We start from the raw sequence: 26,193 nt of genomic DNA on the forward strand, positions 1-26,193 counted from the left end.
TGTTCTCTGCAACTTAGTTTAGCATTGGACTACATAGGTTTGAATTATTTCAAATAAGTTATGTGTAAACTCTAATCACTTTTTTTGTGACAGCCCTTGTGTGCTCACAATTTTCTTGCGCTCACATTGGTTTTCCCTCCAAATGAAGTTGTGCTGATAATCTGGATCAACTGTTTGTTTATTTACAACCTGTCTTATCTTCTGGCTGCTTGTGTTTCTTGACCCGTCGGACTTAATTTCAGTGATGTCACTGAGTGCCCAGACCTCAGCAGTTAGTTTGGTAAGTAAAATGTTATTACAACCATTATAAATGATGTCTAAAACAATGAAGATAAGACCAAAGTTGTTAAACCAGAATTAATTATCCTTTAATTATTCAGTTTAAAGAGCAAATTAAAACGGATTTACTCAAACATAATACAATCAATCATAATTCTGTTATCAGCCCCTAAACACGCATAATAGTCAAAGACATCACAAGTCGGGCATAACTGTTGTTCAGGTCTTTGCCTGTTCTTCAAAAGAAGTCATCATCTCTTGTTTATGAACACAGGACACATAAACTAATATGAGACACTCATCCATAAAACAACTTCAAGCACTGAGGCAGAAATAATTAACAATGTGTCTGCCAAGTACATTTGGTTTGAAGTCATAAGGATTTGACATTTGGATGGGATGTAAAATAATATTTGTGAACCAATGTCAACAATAAGATACAATCAGCTCTTTGACAACCTGCACTTTTAACAGAAATTCAGATCACATTTTTAAGTGTCCGCTTTTAAAATCACATTAACAGATTAAGCTGGATGTAAAATCAAATCTGTTTTCATTCTAGCTTCAATATTAAGTCACTTTTGGATGTATTTTACCTACATGTTCATCAGTGTAGAAACATGATTTGGTTTGACGCTTTACCACTGGAATCCTTGCAGAGCACAGGATGTTAACGTAATTTCGTAATGCAACATATTTCTGTTGTGTAGTGTGCATGCTGTGTGCTGCAGTTACGCTGTATTTGCAGGAGCATGTTTTGACAGTGTTTGTGTTTGTGTACGTGTGTGTGATGGTACTGAAGAGAGCGGTGTCTGACAGCATTAGGGTGTGTGCTGCCCAGTCATGGGATTATCTAACCCACGGGCGTGTCAGCACCGTTGCGCTCCCAGCTCCCTGGCACAACAGCGGAGAGTCTTAATCTCAATCCCCAAATCCCCTCTCCTCATCTAGGAGCTTCCTCCATCTGAAGACATTGTATCGACCACATTGAGCACGGCACGCTCACTCTGACAGTCTGCACACAGCCGGGCCACTCGCCCAATGCAAACATGGGTACATGTAGGGTCATCATATCCTTCAGTCACAGTAAGAGTTAGCACAGAGAGCAGCGTCCTAGTTTGAAGTTGATCAGACCGGCCTCAGCAGGAACGCTTGTACTCTTAGCATTAAGGATGAGTCATTACTGTTAGAGAGTCATGAGTCATTTCTTGTTTAGACTGACCGTCTCTATGTTGTGGCCTACTGGATACAATCTGTGGCAGCCCAGCAGGATAGAGAAGGCCTTGCGGAAATCTGCATTGAAGGCATAGATGATGGGGTTGAGGGAGGAATTAGCCCAGCCGAACCATATGAACACGTCAAACGTGGTGGGGCTGATGCAGGGGAAAGCCTCCCCTCCGCTTGACTGCTCGCAGAAGGGCACCATGCAGTTGAGGATGAAGAATGGGAGCCAGCAGCACACAAACACCCCCATGATCACAGACAGCGTCTTCAGCACCTTGGTCTCCCTCTTGAATGTCATTTTGAAAGAGCTTTCAGACTCTGCGATGCTGGAGCCCCCACCCATGCTGTCATGTCTGTTCTTGGCATTTTCGGCAGCTCGTTCCAGTGCAGAGATCCTCCTGATTTGTCTGTGGGCTATGCGGTAGATCTGGGTGTAGGTGGCCACCATGATGGCCACAGGGATGTAAAAGCTTATGAGAGAGGTGGAAATGGCATAAGTCCTGTTTAGGCTTGAGTCACAGTTCTCTGAGCTTTGGTAAGAAGAAGCGTTTGATCCCACAGGGTCAGAGGACCCAGTGAGAGGGAGGAGAGAAGCCTTTGTTTGGGCCTTGTGCCAGTTTAATTGCACCGGGATGAAGGAAATGAGGACAGACAGCGTCCAGGCCACGCTGATCATCACATAGGCCACTCTGGGTGTCATTTTCCTCTCATAGCGAAAGGGGCTGGAGATGGCCCAGTAGCGGTCCAGGCTTATCACACAAAGGTTCAAAATGGATGCCGTGGAGCACATAATATCAAAGGCCACCCAGGTGTCACAGAAGGATCCGAATGGCCAGAACCCTGCGATCTCTGTCACCGCCTTCCACGGCATTACCAAAATGGCAACCAAGAGGTCTGACACCGCCAGCGAGATCACAAAAAAGTTGGTTACTTTGGAGCGCAGATGTCGGAACTTGGTGACAGCAGCGCAAACGAGCGTGTTTCCCAGCAAGGTCGTGAGGATGAGCAGTGAGAGGAAACAACCAGTTAGGACGCGGCTTGATGGAGCCTCATCCAAAAACCCATTGTCGATGACAGTCGTAAAGTTCATGAGATCCATCCCTGTACATGTGGGGAGTGTTCATTTAAGTCATGCTGAGAGGACGTCCTACATTATATCCACAGGATCAGAATCTAGGAGGCTCCTGAAATGCAAAAAATCTCCATCATTGTGTTTTCTAATAAACGATGAAGGATGAGTTTTTTGAGGCAAACCCTCTTGGGGCCAGACATTAGCCCCCTGACTTTGTAAATTAGATTTGACATCGTTTGAGCAGCACTGCTGAAGAGGTAGTGGTAACTTAATTCTTAAGTGGAATGGCCAGATGTCTGTCTGCTCAGTTTGTAAGTCCCAAATCTCTGCAATTTCAGGAATCCTCTGTCTGCTCACTCAAGTCACCAGCAGCCCTGTGGATTAAAGAAATGAATTAAAAACATTGGATATATCTGTATTAATTTAGATAATAGTTGTTACCATCAAAGTGCAACATTGTTTACATTTTTTATCTTTTTTTGTGGTTTCTTGATTATGTAAGCTCTGATGATACTTACTTGTGTAGAGCATATTATATATTTATAATAATCCTATTTTCAAATAGCATGCTGCATAGGCTATTACTGTCAAACCAGGATCTTCCCATGAGCGCATTGTAATTACTAAAGCATGACTCATTATCAAGAGTCACACCTTCCCACGTACATAAACAAAATGCTCTTTTTCCATCATAGTCTTACTCACAGAGACGTGGTCAGCTGTTGCTTGATACTGGTTTTTTTTTAAAAAGAAAAAGAAAAAAAAAATTCCCATCGCTTCCATCAAAAAACTTCAGTGCTCAAAGTCCGTCTGAAGGGCATCAAGTCTCCATGTCAGATAAAAACAAAACAAACAGTCCGATTATATCCTCGGTGGCTCCACATAGCTGGCTGTTGTTCACGATTAAATAATACACACAACATCATCATCATCACCATCACAGCTCTGGCTGCGTCCTCCTGCAGCTTCAGCGCGCGTCTGCGGGCAAATCCCGGAGTCTTTGCGCTCCCGCGGCTCAGTTTCACATCGGCGCTCTGACGTTGTCCCATTCAAGAGTAAGTGAAGTAGGAATTAAAGCACGTGACTGTGGCCTTTGGTTACCATCCTTGCTATACTGCCTAATGTACAGTAAGATACAGCAGGTAACACTAGATTTATCTTGAGTGTCCACTTGTGCTGAGATTAAAGGTTAAAAGTGTCACAGTTCCGATTAAACCGTCCCATATCGCCACTTTAATACCCAGTGATTTCTCTTAATTTGACTTTATTCAATCTGCACTGTGGTTTAGTTTAATTAAATTAAGATGCAGGTTACAAAACTCCATCAGGACATGAGGGCAAACACGTAGGGTAGTGGGTCGCTGAGGCCACCTAATGGAGAAAGAGAACAATTGCTTCTGTAGATGGAAATAAAGGTAGAGAAACATAAATCCTCGCTGTGAGGGATTTTACTTGTGAAGGGTTTTAATGAATGAAATAGAGATTTCATGAAAGACAGGTTTATGCCCAGACAGAAGATTAGAAGATTATGCCAGAGTTTTCATGTGCAGACCAATGTCACCTTCAGCCGCAGTCATCATTTCTGTCTGCTCTGACTGATAAATTGTGCAGTGCTTGTAAAAATCCTGGCAATATCTGTCAGCATACCCCTAGTGCCCAGTTGTTTTTTTCAGTTCAAGCTGGTATCTTGCATGCAGAGCATCATGGGATGCAGAAACAATCGTGACATGCCAGCTGTCACCTTACAGTGATGTAAGTACTTCTGACAGGAGGAAAAGAAACAGCTTTTACCCTTTTCCTTCACATACATTCACATTAGAAGTACATTAATAGATGGGCTAAAGCCACGAGACCCAAGGAATGATGCAAATAAGTGAATAAAATAAGAAAAAACATACTATATGTTTGCCATATGCCATATTTTCCATCTGTCACTTTGCTCTTTAATCCTTAATCCAAATTATACAGCAAAAAAAACCAGTAAACACATGGGGGATATTTCATTATTAAATTATGATTAAGCCTTAATATTTTTTTTTATTTTTACGGTTTCAGTATTGGTGCCTGTTTTTTGTAACACCTCCATTAATTTAATTTAATTTAATTAATTTGTCCATTAATTTAATTAGATTATATTGATTTTAAATTAAAAAAAAGTAAATTTAACTATTGGATAGTTGATTAATGCGGTTTCAGAGCTTCAGCTTCGCAAATGTGAGACTATTCTGCTTTTTTTGGTCATATTTGACAGTAAACTGAATATCTTTGAGTTTTACATTGTTGTCGGATGAAACAAAATAATTCAAGATGTCATCTTGGTCTCCTGGAAATGATACCGTACATTTTAAATTAAAATAATAATTTTCTGGTGTTCTATAGAAAAAAAATGTATTAATTGTAAAAATAATCTGAGTATTGAAGTATAATGAAGATAATTGTCAATTGTGGTCATAAATTACCATTTTTTGCAGAATCACTGATTGCAAATCTCACACTAAAGCTGCTGTACACAGGAAAACATTGCCAATGGTATAATCAGGAAAGTATACAATTTTTACAATTCATTTTTATCAAAAAGGTATATTGAGCACCAAGATATCAGGCTTATTTTTAGTGAAGTACTGAAGCAGTCAATGAACCCATCACATATTACCAGGGATGGATACAGATGGGGATGTTATCGTCTCTAGACATTTTGGGGTTACATTTTTTGTACGGAAGATATAACATGGATTATCAAGGTGAATTATGTAACCTTGACACAGAGCCAGGCAAGCTGTTTCCTCTGTTTATAGTCTTTATGCTAAGCTAAGCTAACGAGCTGGTGTTTGTAGCTTCATATTTAACTCACAAACATGGGAGTGTTTTCGGGGGGAGAGTGTATGCTCATACCCTTTCCCCGGTCTTTTTCTATGACTCAACCTCAGAGTGCTGCCTTGCTGCCAGGACATCAAAGACACAGCAGCCGGGCAGGGTCAAGAGTTCAAAGGTCAGAGGTGAGAGCGTTGGTAGACGGGCGATCGGAGGTCGCGTGTGTGGGCCTACTTCAGAGTGTCTCTCTCCACCTGCCTCCTGCTCTGCTAGTTTCCTCTGTTCAAAGGTGCAGCTGCTGCCCCTCTAACTCATGTCCCATGCAGTTCAAAGGCTCTCGTGCCACACACGGGCCACTGCTGCATGTACTGAACCGCTGTAGGTTAGGGTTTCCTAAAATGCTGATTATCAAACCCTCTGAATCTTATTTTCCTAACAGTGTACTGAGTCACCGAGCCATTTTCTGTCTTCAGACAGTGGGAAGTGACAAGCACTATTAAAGACATCAAAGAGATGTTAGTGAGGTTGTGAGAGTAGATAAGACAATCCTCATCTGCAGACACTTTTCACATAATCTGCCAACCACATGCTCTGATGGAGACTTTGGCTTATGGGGCTTTAAATTTTCTAAGATCTCGTGACAAAACTCCTGGGTGTTTTTTGTTTGATTCAGGATGACAGATACCAAACCACCCGCAAAACTCACAAGTGCTATGAGTAAGACAGCCGAGAGCAAAACTGGCTGTTTTATGAATCAAAATGTTAAGAAACCTCAGCCCTCTGTCTGCTGTGTGTTTGTGTGTGAATACACGGCCCTGCATATTTATCAGTCACGCATAGTTGTGCAGGTTCATGTGAATACATGTGTTTGGTCTTTTTGTGCCAGCACGCAAACACGTCACCTCGTTCTGCTCTCCAGATGGGTAGAATAGATAAAAGAGAGAGTCATACTCTGTAGCCTTCTCCTGCTCAGCCTGTTTATTTATTTCTGTTGCTTTTAAAATAGCTTCTGTCATGCTTTCATGGCGCACTTCACACTTTTTAGGTCAAACAGGAGGTGGGGAAGTTTGAATCAATTCGAACTCTGTCTTAATCACCTCCAACACTTACGCCTCCCCCTTTCTCACCCGCTAAGGCCTTGCAGTCTAAGGTATTAGCATCTCCGCATTTTTGTTTTCAGTTTTCAAGACTGAATTTTTTCAGACACAAGAGAAACCTCACTGCTTTATTTATTTATTTATTTTTGTGTTCTATACACAGCACAATGGGATTAAAACCATGTGAATAAATTCTCAATTGCTATGACATCAACTCTTCAGCTGTTAAAGCAGTTCAATAAATGATCGACAAATACTCAGTAAGTATGAAAGTTGTTGATTTATTTGAAGACAACAGCACAATATTTCTCAGCCAAAATGTTTTTCACAATCTGATTATTACTTTGCACCATCTACTCAGTTTAATACATCTATATGAAATGTCTGTGAAAATGAATGTTCATATAAGAACAAATAAATAAATAAATAGCAAATTAAATAAGACTAATAAATACATAAATAATATTTATGTGAATATATGTGCAATACATTCACTGTTCACATTTAATCCTGACGGAAAGTAATTTTCTAATCAATATTGGTAGAAGCTGCCCTGCATAAAACTGAAAACAAGTTTTGTTTGTTGAAGTTTCTTCATCTTCTTTTTGAGTTTAGTATCCTGAGGAAATCCTTGTACAACTCGAAAGGCTTCGAAATGTTCCTGAGCTTTTCCATTTTGCATTTGGTGTCTGACATCTGAAAGCAGAACAGAGTGAGTTTAGTTTTTCTGTCTGGATACCTGCTACTGATGCAGCAGTCATGAAGTTAACAGCGAGAACTCAGTGTCTGTGAAGACATCACACTTTCATGTTTTTGTTAGCTAACCTGTACAGAAGGAGATGTGAGACTCTCAAGGTTGGTGCGAAGTTCATCTAGGACTTTGCTGTCTCTATGCATCTTCACATGTTGTAGAAGGTGCTCCAGCCCCTTTTTAAAGACATTTACACAGGAAGACTGCAATGGAAAGAGGACAGGGTCTGGTCAGGCTACCATGGCAAACAAAATGCATTTGCTGTCAAGAATTGAGCTCAATCGAACTGTTCAGAATGTAGGTGGTGAAAAGATGCAATACTTACCAAATGTCGTTTCATTTGTTTAGATGGCACCTTCACTGTGTTTAGCTATAGGGACAGAAAATGAATGTAATTAATATAATGTATTAAGCACAGGAAGACTATTTTAAGTGGCAGATCATGACATTAACAGTCACTGAGAGCAGGCCTCGGAGACATATCAAATTAATTTGATTAATTCAATTTTTTGTTTTTCCTCAATGTGTCCTCAATCAAAAATGTCTGCATCATAAAAATCAAGTTATTACAACATGCAAAAAAGTTATTTTTAGTCAAAAAGTAACTGATAATTGGCAACATTAGCTGTCTTCAGTTACAACAGTTCTGTAAACTGTGGCATGAATAGTTACAAAATGTATACCTTTCTCATCTATGAGAGAGACAGACTGAAAAAAGACAATAAATACTGATCGGGGCTTTCGATTCAGTATTATGGACTGAAAAATGTGCAGATTCTACTTCAATCTTTCTGTCTGTACCTGCCAAGTCGCTAACACTAGCTAGCCAGCAGTCTGCACATATCAGGCTGATGTCTTGTCAAGAAACCCAAACAGCAGGAGCAGACTGTGTGTAGAGTTTTCTGCTCTATCTGTGCTGAAACTGATTATTAAACTGGATGTCTCTGCCCTACCTCGTCAGAACACCTAGTATTGGTGTTCCATAACTGCATGAGATAACCTGTATTTTTGATACTTGAGCAAAAAAATTAAAACACCTGCAGCACATGCAAAGCAAGTTATGATTATGTTTCCATCATGTTTTCATTTTCCTGCATTTTGCAGGGGGAAAAATGATTAATATCCTTAATTGACCCCAAAGTTATATGTGATAATACCAGTGTCTCATACTTACAGATTCAATATTGAGTTCTTTGTCTTTGTAGAGTTTGGTGAGATTCTGCAGTCCGATCAAAAGCTCCCTGTTCTTGTTCATGTCATTACCATTGGTAGCACTGTAGGACAAATGCAACAGAGCAACGAGGACAAACACACACTTCATCATACTGCAGCGTCGTCTCTCTCACTTCCTCAACAGCTTGTCTTTGTTGTCTTAAGTATGAGAAATGATGATGATATGATCGGTGTCTGCCCATTATTTTTATATACTCAAGTCAGCCGGCAAGGGAAGTGATGATGTCATTATACACCTACGTGGAAATCACTCAAAATTTTAAATGCACAAGTTAGCAAAAAAAAAAAAGTAATTTAAAATTTTTAAAAAAGAATGCTTTATGGTAAGGGATTTAGAAACTGATAGAAGAAGAAAGGTTGTCCTTGCTCCACCTCTGATGAGTGAAAGCAAACAATCTTGTTTCACTACATGCTAACAGTCTTGTTGAGACAATAGTGACCTATTTTGAAACTACTGTTATTACCTGAAGAGTACTTTAAATCCTTTCAAAGAAAACTAAGACAGAGCTACCAAACTGGAACTGTGAGTATGAATGCCAAATAGAAAGGGCCTCCTATCACAAAATATCAAAACTGTCCCAAGCCCTTCTGCAGCCATGTCATACCACAGAACCTGTCTTAAGGAGATAAAGGCCTGGATGAGCACAAATTTCCTCCAGTTAAACAGCAGCACAACTGAAGTTCTCCATATTCGCACTCCACACTGGATTCAGTCATCCCCCATACCTCATCTCACCTTTGACGGCCAGGACATCCCCCTTTGCTCCTCAGTCACTAATGTGGGTGTTAGGTTTGACCCTCACCTGACTTTTAATGACAATATAAGACATCTATGCAAAACCTCTGTCTACGATCTCAAAAACATCCCTAAACTCAGCCCCTCTCTCACCCTGTCAGATGCAGAGAAACTTCTCCATGCCTTTATTTCCTCAAGACTGGACTACTGCAGTGCACTTTTCACAGGGATCCCTGGCAGGAGAATCCCGAAGCTCCAGTACATTCAGAACAGCGCTGCCAAAATCCTGACAAGAGTGCGAAAACATGAACATACAGTATAACCCCAGTTCTGTTTTCATTGTGCTGGCTCCCTGTCTCCTTCAAGAATGAATACAAAGTCCTGCTACTAACATACAAATCCATGAGTGGACATGCGCCTCCCTACCTACAGGAATGGATCATATTACAAACCTCCACCCACACCCTCAGGTCTGCCAGCAGCTTGGTCCTCCGGGCCCCCAGTACTAAGCTCTGCACCATGGGGACTTGAGCCCTCTGCTCTGTTGCACTATGCTTATGCTTATTACTGTTTTCTTTTTGTTGTGTGTTCTATGTTATTAATACTGTAGCACTTTGAGTATCACTATGAATGAAAAGTGCGGTACAGATGAAATGTTTTGTTAATATTATTATTATTATTATTATTATTATTATTATTATTATTATTATTATTATTATTATTATTATTATTATTATTATTATTACTACTACTATTATTATTATTAAACCCATAAATTAAAATGCAATTGAATACAATAGCTACATTTTGTCATTTTGACACATATAATGTTGAATTTTCAGGGTAGGTTTGGCAGTTTCCTATAGTGTTATATTGTATAGTATAGTACATTTCCTGTTAATTGCTGTCATTTTTCAAACATAGATTGTGGTAAAACAGCGGGCGCTCCATCTGCTGACATCATACCAAGAAATGGTCTGTGAGCTCATATACATATATATAGCGACCACATGAGCAGTTCAAATCTCTGAAAACATCTCTATACACCCTCTCTTGTTCACTAGTTAGAGCTGGAGGTGATCCCTTTAGTAATGCTGTGAGGTCTTTCTGCAAATATTATAAATGTACCATATTTTATGGATAACATAAGGATCACTAATGATAGAAGTCCTCTACACTACTACTAAATGCCCTCACTCACTGTGGTCAGACCAAATTTACCATTAACTTTGGTAGATATCATAGTTTCCGTGTTACTATACTTGTCGCATGGCTCGTGGTACTTTCTTTTTGACCTTTATTGCAGAGTTGCTACAGAGTTGGCGGGGAAGGGAGACGTGGGAAGATCTCTCACACAGACCGTGTACCAGTGACGGCGCCTACTGTCTACTTGATTTTGAGTTTCTCTGGGAAATAATGTGCTCAATGTCTGATCAACATTATTTGAGTGAATATATTTGATAAGTTGAAATGTACTACAGCATGCATTGACACTTGTTTGTTGACATGTTCCGTATCTTATCATAATCACAAATCAACATCAAGATAAGTGTAGTGGTGAAAATACACAAAGAACAGACAGTACTGAAGATGATCTTTTGTTATATCGAGGGAATTCAATTAACGCCAAACCTTGATTCTATACCAGCTAATCCCATGGCATGACATATACTTAATGCCATCAGTTGATAGATAAGGATGATGGGCCTTATCTGAGCCCTGGTGAGTCCAGAGACTAAACAGAAACTACTTTAGAGATGAGGACAAAACCTAGTGTCCATTATCATTGTCTCAACAAAAGAATCATTTTGCTACTCTGCTGCATACCAGCTTTATTGTGTTTGTTTGTCCATCCTTTTCCTAAGCTTATATTAGATAAGACCGGAACTTGACATTTGGCAACCAGTGTTAGGGAAAATGACAACCATGTGACCGTGATATTCCCCTTGACATGTAATTCTTTCAGCTTCTGGAGGGCATCAGCCTTCACATTATTCCTGCCTGATATGTGCTTGACTTCAGAGTCATATGGCTGCCACACCAGGCCCCAGCTGAACACTGGCACTGGCACGCTGAAACTTGGCCAGAATAGCTAAAAGGATATGGTCATCACTAGTGACATGAGTAAGTAATTAAATAACTTTATTTATATAGCACCTTTCAAGAGCAGAGAGGTCACAAAGTGCTTCACAGAAGAAATAAAGCATAAACATACAGACAGACATAAAACACAATAAAAACAGAAATAAATAGAAAAAATGCACAAAGGCAAGTCTAAACAAATGGGTCTTGAGCTGCTTTTTAACAGTGTCCGCAGTGTTCACAGATCTTAAATCCAAAGTGAGAGAGTTCCAAAGTTTAGGAGCCACAACCTAGTTTTAAGCCTAGATCGAGGAACAACCAGTAAATCCTAATCAGAGGACCTCAGAGACCTGCTGGTGAAATACAGTAAGGCTGAAGCAGATCTTTAATGTAGGCAGGTGTCTGACAAGAACTTTGAATTGGATTCTTGGACCTTTTGGAAGACCTGGTCAAGAGTTTAGCAGCAGCATTTTGGACCACTTGTAAACCATCCAGGGATGATTTGAACCTGGTAGACTCTCCCATATATATCAGTTCCTATTTTCTTCTCTCTGTTTCTATTTGTTGCTACCATTTCACAGTTTCCATGAAGGTATCACAATGTTGCATATGATCTTAATTAGTGAATATTGTTAGTAACCAGGCTGACCAATCATATCTTATGAAGAGACACATCCCAGAGTTTACATTAATTGCCTAAAACGACAATGTTTTCTGAAATTTGGATCAACACTCTCAAAAGAAATTCTATGAAATACTTTATTCATTCTCTGGAAATGAGATGACTGAAACTTAAAAACACTTGTCTGAGTAAAAGTCAAAAAAAGGCCAAAAATGTGTATCACATTGAGTCATACAGAAAGTAGATGTATAAAAATATTAGCAGTGTCATTACATTTAATTTCCAATCCTCTGAAGCCCCTGTGGATTGACCAAAGTTTGGCCTCTTCCAGACAAATATCAACAAACCTTTATGAAAGAATAATCTGACTCTGGACAGAAAATGAGGTCAGATAAATTCTCTCTTGCTGCTGTAGTGAAGAGAGATAACACAGGATATAAGAGATAAAAAATAAAATAAGATATGCTGCCTGCAGTTTTTTTTAGGGCCTCACTTTCTAAATTTATGATAAGTTATCTACTAAATGCATTTCTCCTAATTTTTTTACCTATAGTGTCTTTTTAGATTGTGGAGATGTAACTTTCTTTATGACTCATACTCTCTAATGTGGGGATTGCAACATTTAGCAGCTGTCATCAAAGAAAGCTAGTGTGACACTGTTGTCTTGACACCATCAGTGGATAAAGTTTCAGATGAGTGTGCAGTGGGGACTGACAGGAACATCATACCTCTTCTGCGCACAGCGGTGGAACTTTGCATAGTGGGAAGGTGGTGACGGAGAGGAAATGGAGAAAAAAATCCAGTGCCACAAGTTATTGTTAAATATACGCATGCGTGTGTTGCTTATGTTGAGTTTACAAGTGTTTATTAGCTAGTCGTAACTCCACTCTCAGACCTTATAAAGTGTAGTTCAAAAATATCAGCTTTAAATTAATTGTGGACAAATTATGAGGCTACTTTGCTGTGACATCAAAATGAAGACGTTGAAAGACTTTTGATTAAAACATTTGACTCTCCAGTAGGAAATAGTCATATTACACAGAGGCACTGGTTTAGGTGCCCTTTGATCTAATTGGGCTCGGTCAGTAATCCATTCATAGTGAAGGATGTGGACTAACTATAAGGCTTAAACAATGTTTGTTAACACGGACAAACGACTGATCAGCTGGTACAAACTGATGATGATGTAGGTAGACTTTCTGCTCATACAGGAAACTGTTCATGCATTTCCCGCATGTTAGAAATTCACAAATGATGGTTACCTAGGCAGCTAGCTCATGGAAAAATGAATGTGTGCGTGTTCCCTCAGAGTATAAACTGTACATTCTAACTTCTTTACTGCTTGTAAATGTAATGTAAGTGAGTGAACCCGAGACTGCTGACTTGGAAGCACGGAAAACTTTGGTCAAGTCATGATAGATCGTGTGTTGATAAAACGTGAACCTTACATTTCCGTTGAGACAACATTTCATCTTGAGATTATCATATTCAAAGCTTAACTTCAAAACCCATAATTTATGCATCTTTAAGATGTGTACCTGAAAGTATAGGATAGTAAATGTGTTAATGGCAAAAACATGATTCTTGTAACTTCTGCTTCAGACCTTACTTATCTACCATGTCACAAAGTGCATGAATACTATTTGATGTCACTGATAAGGTGATTGTGCATGTGTGTGTTTGTATGTGTATGTGTGTGTTCATGTTTTTTATAACGTTACTCCAAGGTCATTTCAAGTAAACAGCGTTAAATGACGAACAGTTTAATAATGATTGGAAGAAGCTAATGAGTGTTCAACCTTTAAGTATATTTGATGAGAAATGATGCACGATGAACGAGGCGTCCTTACATGGGCAAAGGGAAGTGGAAGTTACATAGCATTACCGCCGCTATCATAACACCTTGCAGTTTATCACCATGCTAATACCACAGACTCTTAACACAAGCAAAGGCTGTGTTCAAATCAGCAGTTTTACCCAAGCTTATGGTCAGCATGAGCTACTTGATAGAAAAGTATAAAGCAAAGATACTGTTGCTACTACAGCTCCCATGAGGCTTTGAAGCACGCCACTGGCTAGACTCGTGGTATATGCTGCAGTTGTTTTTGCTCTATATTCAAAACGGCATTTACTGATTTTCTGAACTGAAACACCATAACCTTTTCAGTTGATATGGCGAACATGTTAGCAAACAGCTGCTTATTTACACATCCTGAACGAAATATCTGGCTCTTTAGATGTTAAAGCTAGTCACTAACTGTGTTTCTGCTACACAGATCTGTATTCATTTTTAGGACTTTTCCCGATACTTGGCTTCTTTTGTGAAATATTGGACAATTTTGCCTCTCTGAGCCTCAGTCTGTTATTTAAATTAATCTATCTGAGAAGTTTAGAGGGGAAATGTCCCTTTGGGAGAACTGCTGACAGCTCATAGATGTCTGAAACTTGACAAGGAGCCGCAACTAGACATTGCCTTTTTTCTGAGGGATCACAAGGTTTTTTATGCAAAATTTTAATCTGAAAGCTCAACTAGGAAGTTGCAGGCTGAACAGCTAAACAATGAGATGAAACTCGCTACAAAACTCCAAGAAAGTCGAGAGGAGCTGTAGAATCAGGTGATGATTCTCTGTAGGTTCATCACTATGACCGACGTCTCTCACTTTACACATTGTCATTTGTTACATTATCATAAAAAAAACATTGGTTACAGCCGCTTTAATGTTTACGGGGTGTTTGCTTTATGTATTGATCTCAAATATATGCTTCAAATCATTAAAGGTCCTGCTCTTAAACCGATGTGTCACCTTTTTTCAGCAATTGCATTTTGACTCACTCTTCAGCTGCTTTCAGCATTTACACTTCAACAGACTTTCAGTCTGTCAACAGTCAGCAGTTTCCAGTTCAATTCAAAATCAGCACTACATTTTAACTTCCATTGACAGTTGAATTTTCCTGCTTAGAATTACTTGACACTTTACCTCCTTTAACTGCTTCAACTTCATTAGTTACCTCCATACAAATTCAAAGGCCCCGCTCAATATTTTAAGACTTTCAAATTGTTTAAAATGTTCAGCTGTGGGGACACCTTTCCTAGTTGTTGCTTATCCTCAGTTACAATGACAGTGAGTTCAAGTTTTACTAGCTAATACAGTAGTAAATACTTATTTGTTTTGAACACTGTCATGTACTCTGCTTCTAACTGAAACTGATGTAACAGGAAGGAAGAAAATTCAGCTGTGTGGCAGTTCTTCCAGTTAAGTCAGATAAGTGAAATTAAAAAACTCAATAAGAGTTAGAAATTACTTTTTTAATGACCTTTAAAACCTTGATTGAAGTAATCAGAGACAATAGAAAACAACAACAAAAATGCAGCATCTAAGGCCAAAAAAAATTAAAAATCATATTTATTTCATTTTGCTTATTTTGGACAAATCTGTTTACTGTGGGTTGGTTTCCAAGGATGTGTCTAGCTTGTGGTTTTCTCTCATCTTTAGTTTCATTATTGTTCATTATTAGATATCATAGCAGGAAAACATCTTTGCGGACGCAATATATACCACATACGTTCTTTGAAGTCATAGTTGTAAGCAATATCTAGCCTTTCATCTCATTTTGAGATAAAGATAAACAATTATGAAATTTTGCATAATAACATGACATACCAAAACAATGAAAATGTAAGACAGCAGATTTGCAGCCGGTCTATTTCTACGTTGTGCTCAAACTGTGGCAGCAGATGTTTTCAACCAAGGCCTTTCTCAAAGGATCCTCTAATCTTCTCAAATATATATAATGTCATTTTTAGTGACAAATGCATATAAAACACTTAACATACAAGGCACTTAACAGATATTTTACTGTTCCAACATATTTCACATCGCGGTTTTTAAGGATGCAAAAGTTTTACCCCGTTTTCCTTCAGTGCCTTCAGCGTGATGGTCAGTCCTCCAGCATCACACAGCTGAAACTCCTCCAGTGCCTCATCGTGTGGCTGCTGAAGACCAATGGTGTGAACTAAGCCTGCTACATCCTCATAATCTTCCTTCTTCCTCAAAGTCATCTGGATCATTTCTGCATAAATACATCACAAAACAACTTCTCTATATATAAACCACAACGGAATGGATTCACATATTTAACACCTGAATATTTTGAATGAATATTTTCCCATTGATGATAGTGGATTTTTTTTCATCTACTCTATAATACTCTAATCTGCTCTATAATATGTCAAAAAGTAGTGCCTGTCAGTTTCCCACAACCTAAATTGACTTCTTCAAATTGCTAATTGAGTACAAAAGTTGCTTTTGGTTAATTTCCTTGACAAACTGTTTCAGCACTAGTCTCCATTAATGTTTTTATGGCATAAATGCTTCACATTGTCATAGTTATGTTTTCCTTTGGGTTTTTTTTGTTTTTTTGGTTTTTTTTTTTACAATTTCCCGACTATGTCTAGAATATAAAGCTATTCATGTGTATCAGTTTTGGTGCTTGTAGGAAAATTTCAATCTAAAATTGTGAGCACAATATTAAACAACTCTCTTACGATTTGGTTAAAAAGCAAAAACTCCCAACTTAGGACATTTTGAGGTATCTAATATTTAAATTCTGCAAGATCACAGTATCACAGCTAGTTTCATATTATCAGCTTTGACATGAAATTCTCTTTAAACACTCACACTGTATAAGCAGCAGTAGTGGAAAACACATTACTCAAGTGCAGTTTTGAGGAACTTAGTTCATTTAGTAGAAGTAGTTTCATTTCATGCTACTTATATAGTTCAAGGTACATTTCACAGACATACTGTACTTTGTCTTACATTACATGTATTTGACAGCTATAGTTCCTAGTTACGTTTTCAGATTAAGACTTTACATTAAAAAAAACCATTGGATTTGACACATTTCCCCTTTAAACTTCACAGATAGTTTCATTTAAATATGTATTTAAGACTCAGAGAAATAAAATGATCCAATATTTCACAAAAAAAGCAAAAAATGGGGGGGATTCCTGAAAATAAATAGCGTGTAGCAGAATTCATCAGCAATAAGAATCTAATAATGTAATAAAATAACATTTGGTTCATTTTTTTGCAGAATGAGTACTTTAAGTAGATTGCTGATTTTTACTTGTGTAGAATTTTGAATTTTTTTACACTGTGGCATTAGTACTTTTACTTGAGTAAAGGATCTGAGCATTTCTTCAACCACTAATATGAAGATGTTTGACTTTATATTTCCACTCCCACATTACCCAAAGGCTCAGCAGAACTGCTCCTCATCAGTGAACCTGTGACGTGGGACAGATCTCTTCTTCAGGTTCAGTCACAGGAACACAGTCAGTCTGAGTCTCTCTGTGTTTGATATACTCCAGCTGATGTTGCACGCAGGCACTGCTGAGTATGCAGGCAGCACTTGGCCTGTTCTCAGGTTTGAGGCAGAGCATTCTCTGGATCAAAGAGGAGATGTTTTCCGAGTAAACGCTAAGGACAGGATCATACTCTCCTTTGGTGATCTTGTAGAACAGACTGAGGAGGTTCATGGCTGCAAACGGAGGCCTGAGAGCACAGATCTCATACAGCAGACAGCCCAGAGCCCAGATGTCAGACTTGGAGCTGTATGGGACATCCTGGCAAAGCTCAGGGCTGAGGTAGATGGGGGTGCCAACACATGTGGAAGCCATGTCAGCTGTGTTTGTCATTCCTTTGGATATCCCAAAATCCCCTAACTTCACCACACCTCTCTTCATTAGCAGTACATTTGAGGTTTTGATGTCCCTGTGAAGTATTTTAGCCGTGTGTATGTAATAAACAGCCATGGTGACCTGTATAAACCACCCCATTACAGTACTCTCTGAGAAAAACTCGTTTCCTCCGTTTAACCTTGTCATCTAATGTCCCACCATCACAGTAGCTCATCACAATGTAAATGAATCCGTCGTCAGAGTTCACAAAAACATCGCTTCACTTCACTATGTGAGGGTGCTTCAGCCTCCTTATGATTTCAGCCTCCTGGAGGATAGCTCTTTGTGTTGTTGCTGTCCTTGCGTCCTCTACTTTTATCCTCTTGACTGCGTGCAAGCTTCTGCGCTCAGCGTGCCTCATCAGGAACACGTCCGCGGCTCCTCTCCGGCCCAAACACAACACCTGGTATTTCACAATAACACAATAAAAGGTGTTATTGAAAAGAATGAGAGAAAGACGACGGTATCGAGGAGGTTAACGACCACTTCAATATAAGCCAGCTGTCAATAAACTGTACGTCACTTTGGCCTCCGTATGTGTACAGTGTTGTTGCCATGGTAACCATTGACGCCGTGAAATTGGATAGGGCGGAAAGTTTTTTTTTTTTTTTTTTATCAGTTGCAACAAAATGTGTTAAATATTTTTAATTTATTGCAATTATGTAACCGAATACGACATTAAGCTATAGGCTAACCCCAGAGTTTGCATTTTATTTTTTATAAAAAAGAAAAAAGAGATACAAAATCTAAATAAACTCAAATGATTATGCTTATCAGATTTAACCGACTTCTCTTACTTTCCACCCTGACTTTAAACTCAGAACTCAAATATAGCCTTAATCCTCTTCCGTAGTGTATTATGTTTCTGTGTTGCATGCTTAACTAATTCACTACCTGACTTTTTTAATACCTTTGGTATGATGCATTGGATTTTTGCTGACTTTAGGTCTATTTCCTTTTTATTACCTGTCACTCTGCATTATTTCAATAACGTTTTAATTTCACATTCTCTGGGGTTAAAAACATCTGGACTACAGGTGAAAATTTACCTTTTGTTTAACAATGTTTACTGATGTACGTACATGTCTGTGTTGAATAAATACATTTTAAGTTTGAGTAAATTATTGGACAAAGTAGAGAAACTTTTCCTGCATAAAATGGACCTTGGATAGAGAGGATATATGAGAAAAGTAAGGATACATTTTAATTTGATTTAATTAACTTTAACAGACGGGTTATTTACTACATTTATGTACTACATATCTTTGGAGGCTGTACACTGGGTGGAGGTGTGCATATTAGCAGGCTCCAATCTGCCAATATTTACCCAAAGAAGAAGAAAGACTTTAGCTTCCTGCGCAAGTCCTCTGTTATTTTCAATCATAATAAATGATATGATGAAAAAAAATAATATGAAAAAATGATATGAGCAAGTCAGTCCAGATATTGGAAAATCAATTTTTGCAGACGATGTGGCAATTTGGACAAGAGGAATAAATGTAAAGTATGTTGTTAAAAAAGTTCAGGAAGCTATCAATGAAGTTGAAAACTGGTCTCAAATGTGGGGATTTAAATTATCTGTAGAAAAATCTCAAACTGTTTTTTTTTAATGAGAAAGAGAGTCAATGAAGATGTTTACCTGAATCTTTATAATCAAAGATTAGGAAAAAAGAAAGTGTTCAAGTTTTTAGGTTTGTGGTTTGATGCATTGCTCACATGGAAGACTCATATAAACAAAATTGAAGATAAAAGTAAGAAAGTCTTAAATATTATGTGATGCTTGACAGGCACTGTTTGGGGAGCTGCTAGCTATGAAAAATATCTATATAGCATTGATTAGATCAGTTCTAGACTATGGGTGCATTTTATTTGGATCAGCAGCTCAAACCTCTTTAAAGAAAATTAGACCGAATTCAGGCTAAAGCACTGCGGTTGTGTTGTGGGGCAGTCAAATCAACACTGTTGTCAGCACTCCAGGTGGAAGATGGGGACATGCCGTTAAGAAGGAAACAATTAATGGCCAATTATTGGGCAAATCTACAAAGTCACAAAGATTTACACCCCACTAAAAAGGTTGTGGATAGTTTTGGGGAAAGTAGCAAAATCAAAAAGGAGAGTTTTAGCACAATCATATCAGCTATAACTAAGGAGTTGGATGTCAATGATTAGGCTATTAGTCAAACTGTTTTAATGCCAGCTGTTCCTCCATGGCTACTGCCTCAACTATCTATTGATTTCTCAATTTTGGATCATGTTCATTCAAGTATAAAAGCATTTAATCTGCAGGCTTATGTGAACACTGTATTACATGAGCGATATGGGCAATATGTACAGATATTTACAGATGAGTCAAAAAAATCCAGAGAATGAGAAAACAAGTAGTGCATTTTATGTCCCAGAGTTAGAAGTGAAATTGAACAAGAGAACTACAGACCACATATCTGCTTATACAGTTCAAATGATGGCAATCTTGTTAACCATGCGATAGATAGAGGAAGTCAAACCACTGCGTACACCGCTTTGCTCAGACTCAAGTGCAGCCCTGGTTTATCTCAAGCATACCTCTTCAAGATGCAGACAGTATATCCTTTGTGACATTATACAATCTTTATATAGAATTTGTAAATTATGAAGTGATGTACAGTTTGTATGGATATCAGCACATGTGGGCATTCAGGGAAATGAGGTTGTGGGCCACCTTGCCAAGAAAGGATTAGATAGAAATCAAGTAGAAGTTGCAATAGCAGTAAGAAAAATAGAGGCAAAAGCTTTTATATGGAGCAGGATAAAGACACAGTGGCAAAAGCTTTGGGACAGGGATACTAAAGGAAGGCATTTATATCAGATTCAACAAGAGGTTGCAGGGGAAAAACAGGAGACATGAGTGCCTGATCAGCAGAATAAGACTGGGACACACAAAACTAAATCCATCTCTGCACCCCATTGGGAAGCATCTAACTGGAACTTGTGAAAGCTGTAATCATATGAAAAGTGTGAATCAAGTCTTGTTTCATTGTCTCAAATATACAAGACAAAGACAGCTGTTAAAAATAAACTGGAACATAAAGGGGTTGAACACACGGACTTGGAAACACTCTTTCCAAATGATTCTGGAAACTATATTTTAAATCATGTCTTCACTTATCTTCAAAGCACTGGTTTAATAATAGGATTTAAGAACTATGTAATTCAACCGTTGGTGGCGATAGTGCTCTGAATGGTGGTAATACGCCATTAAACATGAAGAAGAAGAAGAAGAACCGCTTTCTGCGCAGACTTTTGCGCACGTTATTCACAACACTGTGAAAGCGTGCTGTCACAGCTTTCCTTTCTCATAATTGCTTGAATTTCAGTGTACTGTAATCTAAAATGCCACCAAAGGGAAAAGGTGGCAAGGGTGGTAAAGGTCAGTGGTCCATTAGTTACGTCCTGTCAGTTGTGTGTTGTGTACTTTTATCTTAAAGCCACATTTACTAGCTAGTAGCATACAACTGCCAGAGCACTTCACATGCTTTATGATGGCTTGCTCGCCAGGTTTAAGCTCATCGTGTTGTTTGTTACAATGTTACTGCTGGTATTTGTTGTCCTCACGGCTGTTGTCCTGGTGATGAACGTCTTTGCTGTGTGTAGGAGCCGCTTCAGGAAGTGGAGACGCTGACAAGAAAGAAAAGGCACCGAAGGGAGGCACTGCTGTTAAGGTAACATTACACGCAACAAAACCACATTTTGTATACACACACATTTTTACTTACTTAGTCATTACTGGGGACTTTTTGCCAAACGGCTACTGCTCTCCTCCTTGTACCACAAAGGGAGCTTGAAGGAAAACGGAAAGAGCTGAGTGTGTCGGTGTGGGGAGCCACATTTAGACTTAATATAATAATAGATATAATTATTCTTAATGAGAGGTGAACCTTTTAAAAGGAGCCTTGATTTCAACTTGATTTGACTACAACATGCAATGTACAACCCGTTGTGACCTTTGAAATGATTAAATCTTAGAGATTTTTTTTTTTTTTTTAACAAATATTGCCCTTTTCTCCTTGAATCATACAACCCATGCAATGTTTTTGTTGAATTCGTAGAGTGTAGGCCCTGCATGTTAGGGAGTATTTCAAGCAGTTTGTCTTTTCTCCATTAGTGGAAAAATTTCCATCACTGCTGCACCAACATCTGCTTTGGGTCACAAAAGTAGGGATGCATGATATTGGATTTTTTGCCAATATTTCCAACTCATTGTGGCCGATACCAATATATGCACATATTTTTTTCTAGCTGGCTGAGGAGACTATTATGCATGCAAGCATAGATTGTACTGAGTATGATCAAGAAAGACAATATATGAAGGACGAATTTAGGAAGACTGGATTCAGGAGCTCAGCATTAAAACTTTAATGAACCTTCCAAGTGGGTGGAGCAGTAGAGTTTTCTTTGAGTTTATTAGACAGACAGGATTAATGTGTAGGATTTAATCTCTGGTCCACACTCCGGAGCAGAAGGTGGCGGTAATGCATCTAATACGCTGGTTGCCAACCGCTGTTATGAACCAAAAAGAAGAAGATGAAGTTTTTTATTTTTCAAACAGTGTGGTACATCCTGTCAGCCGAGGGATTTCCTATCTGTGCAGCTGAACACCGCAGCACCTTGATGGACTGTATCACCCCGACGGTCCCGGTGCTTCCTCCGCAGGCTCCACGTCACTCAGCTGCCTGTCAGACCCGCTGCTTCTTCCCACTGTAACCTGAATAACAAACCGGGGATCAGTGGTCCAGTTTGATCCACATGGAGAGCTGGGGATAACGTTAGCTGGGAGGCTAGAGAAGGCTTGCTGGCTGTGCTTCTCCACCAATCCCCAGTTTGTTATTCGGGTTAAAGTGGGAAGAAGCAGCAGGACTGACAGGCAGCTTGAGTGAATTGGAGCCTGAGGAGGAAGCACCGGGACCGTCAGGGTGATACAGTCCATCAAGGGAAGCACAGTTAGGCGGCGGAGGAGAAGGCGACATATCGGCCTTTCATTATTGGCAGAATACGCTGATACCGATGACGTGCCAATAATATCGTGCATCCCTACATAAAAGTGCTGGCAGTGCTGGACAGCATGAATGAGTTAGGGGTTTTTGATCCACTATTGGGATGCTTTATCAGTGCTTGCTAAGCATAATGACTGCAGTGAATTTAAGTAGTTATAAACATAGCACAAAAAGTAAGGAAAGGTTTTTGGTAGATTATTTCTTTGTTGTAACAATGCTTCTTGGCAATAAATCTTATTCCGTTGGAAACCTGTTTATTTCCCTTTTAAATGGTGCCACATTTGTAAGGAACATGCATTTGTGGGATGAGCAGCAGAGCTGAGTATGCGGCTTGCGCCCCCATGAAAAATATGTCAAATCTTCTCTGCCAATGCCAAATGACTTATTCTGCCATTGACTCTTGTTTGGTGTTTGGTGGATTGGATGATTGAAGTATGAAGCGTGTGGAAGAACCATACACAGACACAACAGCCTGGCACCTTCTCCTCATGCTGGTCACCAGGTGGCGGTAATGCATCTAATACGCACATCCCACTGCTGTGGGATGGCATCCCATTCTTCAACCAGCGGCGTTTATCAGGGACTACCTCCAGAATTTGGGAGTGGAGAGGATGGAATGGCCTGCCAGCAGTCCTGACCTCAACCCCATTGAACACTTGTGGGATCAGCTTGGGTGTGCTGTTCGTGCCATACTGAGCAACACAACCACGTTAGCTGACTTGTGACAAATGCTGGTTGAAGAAATTGTTAAATTGCCAATATGTCTTGTTTCTTCATACCTCAATTATCCAATCCACCAAACACCAAACAAGAGTCAATGGCAGACTAAGCTGTTAGGCATTGGCAGAGAAGATTTGGCATATTTTTTATGGGTGCAACCCACATACTCAGCTCTGCTGCTCATCCCACAAATGCATGTTCCTTACAAATGTGGCACCATTTAAAAGGGAAATAAACAGGCTTTCCAACGGTATAAGATTTATTGCCAAGAAACATTGTTACAACAAAGAAATAATCTACCAAACACAAATTTCCTTACTTTTTGTGCTATGTTTAGTTTGCATCCCAACCATTGTTTATTCCTGGTAGTATTAACTGTGCTTTTGTGATCTGTGTGGCCCCAGGTTCGACATATCCTCTGTGAGAAACATGGAAAATGCATGGAGGCAATGGAGAAACTGAAGGCCGGAGTCCGTTTCAGCGAAGTAGCCTCACAATACAGTGAAGACAAAGCTAGACAAGGAGTAAGAACATTCATTCTAGTCATTTTCAACCTCATTACTGATTCAAATGATCCCACAGTATTAACTGTATGCTCTAGGTCATTATTTTACCTTAGTAATTAGCACTGCAACTATTACTTTCATTACTGATTATTGTGCTTATTATTTTCTTGATTAATCATCTGTAAAATATCAGAAAATGGCTAAATGGCCAAACGCTAGATAATATCTTCAAATTGCTTGTTTTTTCAGTCCACATCCCAAAGATATTCACTTAACTATCACATAACAAGGAAAGCAGTGGGCTCTTCAAGATGGAATACATCTGAACAGGTGGTGATAAATATGGGACAAATATAAGTAATGATGAATACACATATGATCTACGGGCCTAAACCTCATAATGACTCTTCATGGGTGATGAAATCCAGACTGATGACTAATAAGTCTTTCTACCTGATAATTTCTTTACAGCTCTTTTACTAAACTTGGCTATTTTTCACCCACTAGAACACCTACACTGATATATTCTCAGCTACTGGGAAACTTCTTTGGCCAATGTGTTGTTACTCAGGGGCACCACCTAATTTTTGAGTTGTTGATATTTTTCATTTGCAACAAAGCTTCTATCTCATTTCCTTATCTGTGGCCTACCGCTTGGTAACTGAAGCTGTAAAAGGCAGTAGTTTCAAATTCCTGCATTGCTCACAGTTGTGAAAATATTTTTTTATGTTCAGTGCAGTGAACACATCTTAGCTTTTTGCCTTGTTTCTGACTCATATTAGGTGCATACCATGTTTTGTTCATGACTGTTTTGTTCATGACAGGGTGATCTGGGGTGGATGACCCGAGGGTCGATGGTTGGACCTTTTCAAGATGCAGCATTTGCCTTGCCTGTCAGTTCCATGGATAAACCTGTCTACACAGACCCTCCCGTCAAGACCAAATTTGGGTACCATATCATTATGGTAGAGGGGAAAAAGTGATGAGGGTGGGCTCAACACTTGAAATTAGGACATTCAAATTCCACAGTGTGCTATGTTCTGAAACTGATGACTTCCTGATTTTACGTCCTCGATGCAATGTTTGCTTTATATTTTTCTGAATGCTAAAAAAAATTAAATGATCCTGGTGTAGAATACTGTCAGCTTTGTCTCTGTTAAATGTACACTACCACACTGACAAGTCAACCTGAGGGAATATTTAACTTTTGCATTCACATAATTCACTGGATTTTCCTTTTCAATTAAATTCATTTTCACTCATCAGGTCTGTGTGTGTGAGACATGATCTTTAGGCAAAAAAAGAATTGATAGAAGTAGAAGAGTTGGCCTAATAAGAAACCCTTTCTCCTAAAAACTACTGCTTTAAAGTCTTTCAGAAATGAAGGTGGTGTCATTAATTACAGTGAAATTAAATATAACCCATATTTCTAATGACTGCAAAACCAACACTTCAAAACTATAAATATAAATTAATTACTTGTTAAGTTGCTGTTATTCAGTATTCTGGGGATTAGTTACAGTTAGTTGTTAGTAGTAACAAAAAAGTGGACTGATTATCAGTTATAGTTGGAAAATATGAGATATAATATCAATACTGTTACAAATAAAGTGTGGTTACTGAGGACTGCTGCAAGCTAATTTTATCGATTAATCTGCTGGCTATTTTCTCAAATAATTGTGATATAAAATGTCAAAAAACAGTGAAAATTTACCTTCACAATATCCTAAAGTCCAAGATGATGTCATCATATAAGACAAACACAAGCAGTAAAGCTTCACAATTAAGAGACTGAAATCAGGCAATGTCTGGCATTTTTGCCTAAAGAATAACTGAAATGATGAATAGATTATAAAAATAGTAGATGAATTTCTGTCGAATAGTCTAACTATCAAACTAATTGTTTCAGCACTCAATAATATGCATAATTTAGGTAGCTCATGTAGCAATATTCTTCGGATTTTAACACTTAAGTTAAAGGACATGTTCACAATTTTTCAAGTGTGTTTTAAAACAAAAGTCAGTTGCCTAAATGAAAACAGAAGGAGGTTTTCCTCACAGTAATCATTCAATCATTTTGGTCCTTTCATTGTATGGTCACTTACATTATAAGTGCATTATGAAGGGATCTGCTAATGGCCAGTGTGAACAGGAGTAATGAAGAAAACCCTGTTTCAATGTTCATTGGGCACCTGACTATTGTATTAAGACAGTCTTAAGACCTGTCCCCCTCCACAAAATGTGTTTTTCTTATTGTAACTTCAGTTGGATGTTTGAGCTTCACTGT

The 26,193-nt window shown here is 38.8% G+C and overlaps 3 protein-coding genes across 3 annotated transcripts; 1 reads left to right on the top strand and 2 right to left on the bottom strand.

Moving 5' to 3' along the window:
- Window positions 1-343: 343 nt before the first annotated feature.
- drd1a (dopamine receptor D1a) lies at window positions 344-3,968 on the bottom strand. Its single transcript, XM_044362792.1, has 2 exons — window positions 3,281-3,968; window positions 344-2,949 (listed from the first exon to the last, which is right to left on the bottom strand). The coding sequence occupies exon 2, from the start codon at window positions 2,600-2,602 to the stop codon at window positions 1,481-1,483; it is 1,122 nt and encodes a 373-aa protein (XP_044218727.1). The 5' UTR covers window positions 2,603-2,949; window positions 3,281-3,968; the 3' UTR covers window positions 344-1,480.
- An 11,325-nt stretch (window positions 3,969-15,293) lies between these two features.
- On the bottom strand, window positions 15,294-18,125 carry nek12 (NIMA-related kinase 12; the record flags this gene model as incomplete). The annotated part of the gene is given in 4 exon segments (XM_044364559.1): window positions 15,294-15,952; window positions 15,954-16,007; window positions 17,198-17,774; window positions 17,776-18,125. Coding segments are annotated over 4 exon segments (1,140 nt in total), but the record flags the coding sequence as incomplete, so codon positions are not given.
- A 2,778-nt stretch (window positions 18,126-20,903) lies between these two features.
- pin4 (protein (peptidylprolyl cis/trans isomerase) NIMA-interacting, 4 (parvulin)) lies at window positions 20,904-25,042 on the top strand. Its single transcript, XM_044363651.1, has 4 exons — window positions 20,904-21,056; window positions 21,281-21,348; window positions 23,805-23,924; window positions 24,731-25,042. Exons 1-4 carry the CDS (start codon window positions 21,020-21,022, stop codon window positions 24,887-24,889), a joined length of 384 nt encoding a protein of 127 aa, XP_044219586.1. The 5' UTR covers window positions 20,904-21,019; the 3' UTR covers window positions 24,890-25,042.
- The last annotated feature ends 1,151 nt before the right edge of the window (window positions 25,043-26,193 follow it).

Source organism: Thunnus albacares, chromosome 10 (genome assembly GCF_914725855.1).
Source record: "Thunnus albacares chromosome 10, fThuAlb1.1, whole genome shotgun sequence".
Lineage (NCBI taxonomy): Eukaryota > Metazoa > Chordata > Actinopteri > Scombriformes > Scombridae > Thunnus > Thunnus albacares.

Bases quoted from the DNA above. Each gene is read 5' to 3' on its own strand.
- drd1a (XM_044362792.1), bottom strand. From the start codon at position 2,602: ATGGATCTCATGAACTTTACGACTGTCATCGACAATGGGTTTTTGGAT.
- pin4 (XM_044363651.1), top strand. From the start codon at position 21,020: ATGCCACCAAAGGGAAAAGGTGGCAAGGGTGGTAAAG. The intron at 21,057-21,280 runs GTCAGTGGTCCA...TGCTGTGTGTAG, and splicing joins AGGTGGCAAGGGTGGTAAAG to GAGCCGCTTCAGGAAGTGGA. The intron at 21,349-23,804 runs GTAACATTACAC...GTGTGGCCCCAG, and splicing joins AGGGAGGCACTGCTGTTAAG to GTTCGACATATCCTCTGTGA.